General features: G+C 38.7%; 1 protein-coding gene across 2 annotated transcripts; it reads right to left on the minus strand.

Moving 5' to 3' along the window:
- Positions 1-414: 414 nt before the first annotated feature.
- On the minus strand, positions 415-3,056 carry LOC142965503 (protein C1orf43 homolog). 2 transcript variants are annotated; one of them, XM_076106470.1, is made up of 7 exons: positions 2,670-3,056; positions 2,466-2,567; positions 2,225-2,333; positions 2,052-2,105; positions 1,531-1,697; positions 1,349-1,407; positions 415-1,169 (listed from the first exon to the last, which is right to left on the minus strand). In XM_076106470.1, exons 1-7 carry the CDS (start codon positions 2,724-2,726, stop codon positions 962-964), a joined length of 756 nt encoding a protein of 251 aa, XP_075962585.1. In that variant the 5' UTR covers positions 2,727-3,056; the 3' UTR covers positions 415-961. The 2 variants fall into 2 exon arrangements, with proteins under 2 accessions (XP_075962585.1, XP_075962584.1); XM_076106469.1 differs by having other exon boundaries at positions 2,466-3,055.
- Positions 3,057-4,099: the final 1,043 nt, after the last annotated feature.

Below are 4,099 nucleotides of genomic sequence, written 5' to 3' on the forward strand. Positions count from 1 at the left end.
ATGCTGATAAATACTTATTCGAGGCTACCTGTAGAGATGCGAGCTGATAACAAGATTTATTTTCTTATGTATGCTGCCAAGTGATGCCTCAACACCCTTATTACATAACCTGCCTGTTTTGTGGTATAATATTGCATATTTAATAACACCGGTTCAAACTTACTGACATCATTATACATTGTTTGTATGGCTGTTTTTCTGTAAAATACTTGGACTCGAGGATGTACATTTTGATAAACTACCCATTTACTGTGAACACTGTAGATAGATACATTGAAGTTCAGTCTGTTATTTCAATAGAATGAAACACCTGGTTTATCTGACTTATTTGTTGTATCTCTGTTGTTGCATCTTTACTCTGTAACCTTGTACTGCCACCTAGTGGAGATATTAAAGACACTGAAAAAGAAGATGCGGGTTGCAAAGCTTTTATCTCAAAGAGTTCAACCACACATAAATACAAATCACACAATATCAATGAAATAAGTTATGATGGTCCGTATAAATATCTTACATCTGTACAAACACAGTGAATCAAAACACTCATATTTACATTTGGACATTTTGAACAAATCCAGTTGACTTGCCATTTACTTTGCTGTTTTAAAAATAATGACAATGCAAACCTTGCCATGTGGGCTACAATCATATTTGTCCTCTGGACATGTTCATTAGTTCCAAAATACAAACTAAGGCCTTGGGTGAAATGAGAGAAAAAAAACCACCTTGTGACTGCAAGATTCTAACAATTGTTATAAAAAGAGACAGTTCTTTGAAATTATCTGAAAAATTGTGTACCTTACGGAAAGGAGAAGTTTTCCCAACTCAATTAGTGGGTGCATTTTAAAGCTCAACTTGAAAACAAAATTACAGTACGTTACAACTTTATGTTCTCCAGCAGGCTGTTGCAGCCGTTTGTCCACACAAACATTTTGCGACAGTCAGCTGTAGCAGCGATCTCTCACAGGGTGCTCTCCAAGGTGTTGTAGTTGTCTTTGAAACTTTTGAGCTCCAGAAAGTGTTTGGGCCTCTTGCTGCGCTGGCCAGTGGAGGGCAGGTAGGTGACCTGGATGGTGGAGGGAGTGCTCCGGACAGGAGAGCCTGTCAGGTCCTTGGCTGCGGACTGATGGTGCTGGTCCAGGCTGGTGGTGCTGGAATAGGCTTTCACCCTGAGGGAGGGGAGAAGAAAAGGGGAGTTACTAATATACAATAATACTAGTACACATAATAATCTTCATGGATATCTAATGAAATAGCAGTGTGTTAGTAGTAGTAGAAACGATTACATGTGAAAGCATACACTAGCTCCAACAATGTTTCAAGTCTGGACCAGTGGAGCAGCACTTACACATCAGCCAGTTCGTTGAGAGCTTGCTGGTATTCGACAAACTCAGCTTCCCCAAACACCTGAAAGAAACGGTTAAAGTCAAATCTGTAACATGCTGCAACATGTTAAACTGTTAAACCCATTATATTCATATTTTCTTTTCATCACCCATCCAGTCACACACAAAAAACACTCGTAAGCACCCCAGTCCCATGACGAGCGCTGTCGTAGCCTTCGAGTAAGCGGTCAATGAGCGGGCTGCGGCTGCTCTTGATCAGAGAGTGGGAGTTGCGCAACTCCAGCAGCCAGTTCCTGAAGTTGCGTCCAGTGAACGCACTGGGAGATCGGCTTATCTCCTGCAGAGGAATCCCTGAGGTCCAAACAGGAAGGAACCACAAGTGAAGGTTAGAAAAGATGAAACTTCAATACTTCCCAAGGGAAGATTGGGTCACTAGAAAAAACATGATTTGGTATTTGAGTATAATACATCAATACAAAAACTAATGACTTAAGAAATCCATTTTTAAAAACATTGGAGATTAGCAGATGAAAGGTGTTTGAACTGCTGCTTCTCCATAAGAGGTAATCGTTGAAGTGATTTTGAGAGAGAATAACCGTTATGCGTGTGAGAATAATAGACTCAGTTTATGTGATGAGATGATGATAAGAACAATGCATGCAACTGCAAAATCAGTGAGTCCGAGCATCACGTTTGACTTCTCACCTGAGTCACGGATGGCATCCAGAGCTTTCATTCTGTACAGGTAGTTGTAGCAACCTGTGAAATACAAACATAATACAAATACATAATAAAATACACATTTTTTTGACATACGTGCACTTTAGGTGTACGTGAGATTCAGGTGGCAACAAGATGAGCTGAATAAGGTGACTGACTGATTTGTGATTCCTGCTCCAGCCTGTCGTCTTCCTCTGATATGAGACGAGGTTCGAAGCGGATCTCGTGGACCTTGGACAGCATGGAGTCAATCTCCTCCCTCAGACCCTAAATCAATTCACGAAGAAAATACACAGACACGTGAACTCTCGCTCCAACGGCAGCTACTACATACAGTAGTCAACTATTCTTTGGCAACGCAAGAGGTAATCAAACGTATAAAGTGGAGATCCACTTTACCTTTGGTGCGTTGTGGCCAATGGGTGCATGGGGTCCTCTGCGGGATCTCATTGCGAAACGCATGATTTGCCTTTTGACGAAGATAAACAGCAGCACGAACACCTGCACACAAGACCAGACGTGACGGGACAGGGTTTTAACGTCGGCATCATCACACGAGTACATATCAGCCAGCAACTAAAACAGAAACGTAGCGTCACGTACCAAGCTTCCATAGGCCATAACCAGAACAACATTAACCCCTGACAATGACTCTGCCATGTTGTCTGTCCGTGTGTACGTTACAGTTTATCCACAGGTCGGTTACGTTAGCTAACCTAGCGTACAAGGAACCTATCGTTAAACGTTATGTTACTAACGTTACATTAGCTTGGTAGCTAACAGTCGGTTGTCCATCTTGAAAAGAATGGCCACTGCTCCACATACGAGAAATTATTAATCAGCTTGGAAAATATGTTTTTACAAAAGAAACTATGCTGCAACAGTGCAGATACTCATCTATGTGTTCAGCGGCATCATGCATGAAGTAAGAAGTGTAGCGTTTGCTTGTGCTAGCTGGGAGCAGTGCGACAGCGACTACTGATTTGCGACTCTTCAAATTACCGTAATAACCGTGTAAGGTGGACCAGTCAGGTTAAACAACCTACACGTAGTTTAATTAACATTTCTTACAAGATTTTAAAAAGTGTTTTTCTTTTTTTAGCCCCAAGATGTCACAGGACCCTAAAACCTACTGCTATCTGTTTTGTTTTGTACCATGTGTACCATGTATCTTTTTTTTTACAAAATTTGATTACAAACATTAAAGATAATTTTGCATTATGATTTATTCATATGTTAGTGGCCCAACTGTTGTCATTAAAACAAGCCCTTTACAACAATATAACTGCACTTTCTACTGGATTATATATATATATATAACATTATTATAATATTATTAGCTACTAGTTGTAGTAGTACTCGTCGTAGTAGAAGAAGTAGCAACAAATCAAAAAATATTTTATCTAGAATTATTTTGTTTATATTACTTATTTTCTTATATTGTATACTACATCACAATATTACATATTGTTGTATCGTTATAGCATAGTGAGTGTATATAAATAACACATTGCATATACTAAACCCATATATACTTAATTTGATGTATATTGTATTAATTATTCATGCTTGTGCCTATACATTTATTTATGTAGCACACAAAGCATGACTACAATAAGCCTCAATAAGGATTTCAGAGTTGCTCAATTATTTGCACAATTCATTAATAAAGTATTTTGTGAAGTTACTGTTATTACTGTGTATTATGTATTGTATGCAGCTTTTGATTGTTATTTCTGTGCTTTCTTTTCTGCATTTTATTGTCCCTATTATATATTGTATTTCATCTGTTTTCATACCTTTTACCTTTCTCTTGTGCTGCTCTTGCATGTGAAACCTGAGTCTTTCTGAATCTTTTCAGTGAGTAAATACTGTCAAGTTCATGGCATCTGAAATGTTATACATATAATTCGTATTAGATCAAATGCAATCTCTCACACGCCTCATCTCTCAGTTTGCCAAAATGCATTATCTGTGTTGTGCATCCATGCCACTGACATGTCCTAACTCCGCTGATAATATTAAACGAGTGT

Source organism: Anarhichas minor, unplaced genomic scaffold, assembly GCF_050575085.1.
Source record: "Anarhichas minor isolate MPS153535 unplaced genomic scaffold, ASM5057508v1 ptg000033l, whole genome shotgun sequence".
NCBI lineage: Eukaryota > Metazoa > Chordata > Actinopteri > Perciformes > Anarhichadidae > Anarhichas > Anarhichas minor.

What these genes read in the sequence shown, in the direction of transcription:
- LOC142965503 (XM_076106469.1), bottom strand. Translation starts at nt 2,630, where the DNA reads ATGTACTCGTGTGATGATGCCGACGTTAAAACCCTGTCCCGTCACGTC. An exon ending in GGAGCAGGAATCACAAATCA is followed by an intron (nt 2,106 to 2,224) that starts GTCAGTCACCTT and finishes TGTATTTCACAG; the next exon opens with GTTGCTACAACTACCTGTAC. An exon ending in GGATGCCATCCGTGACTCAG is followed by an intron (nt 1,698 to 2,051) that starts GTGAGAAGTCAA and finishes TTTGGACCTCAG; the next exon opens with GGATTCCTCTGCAGGAGATA.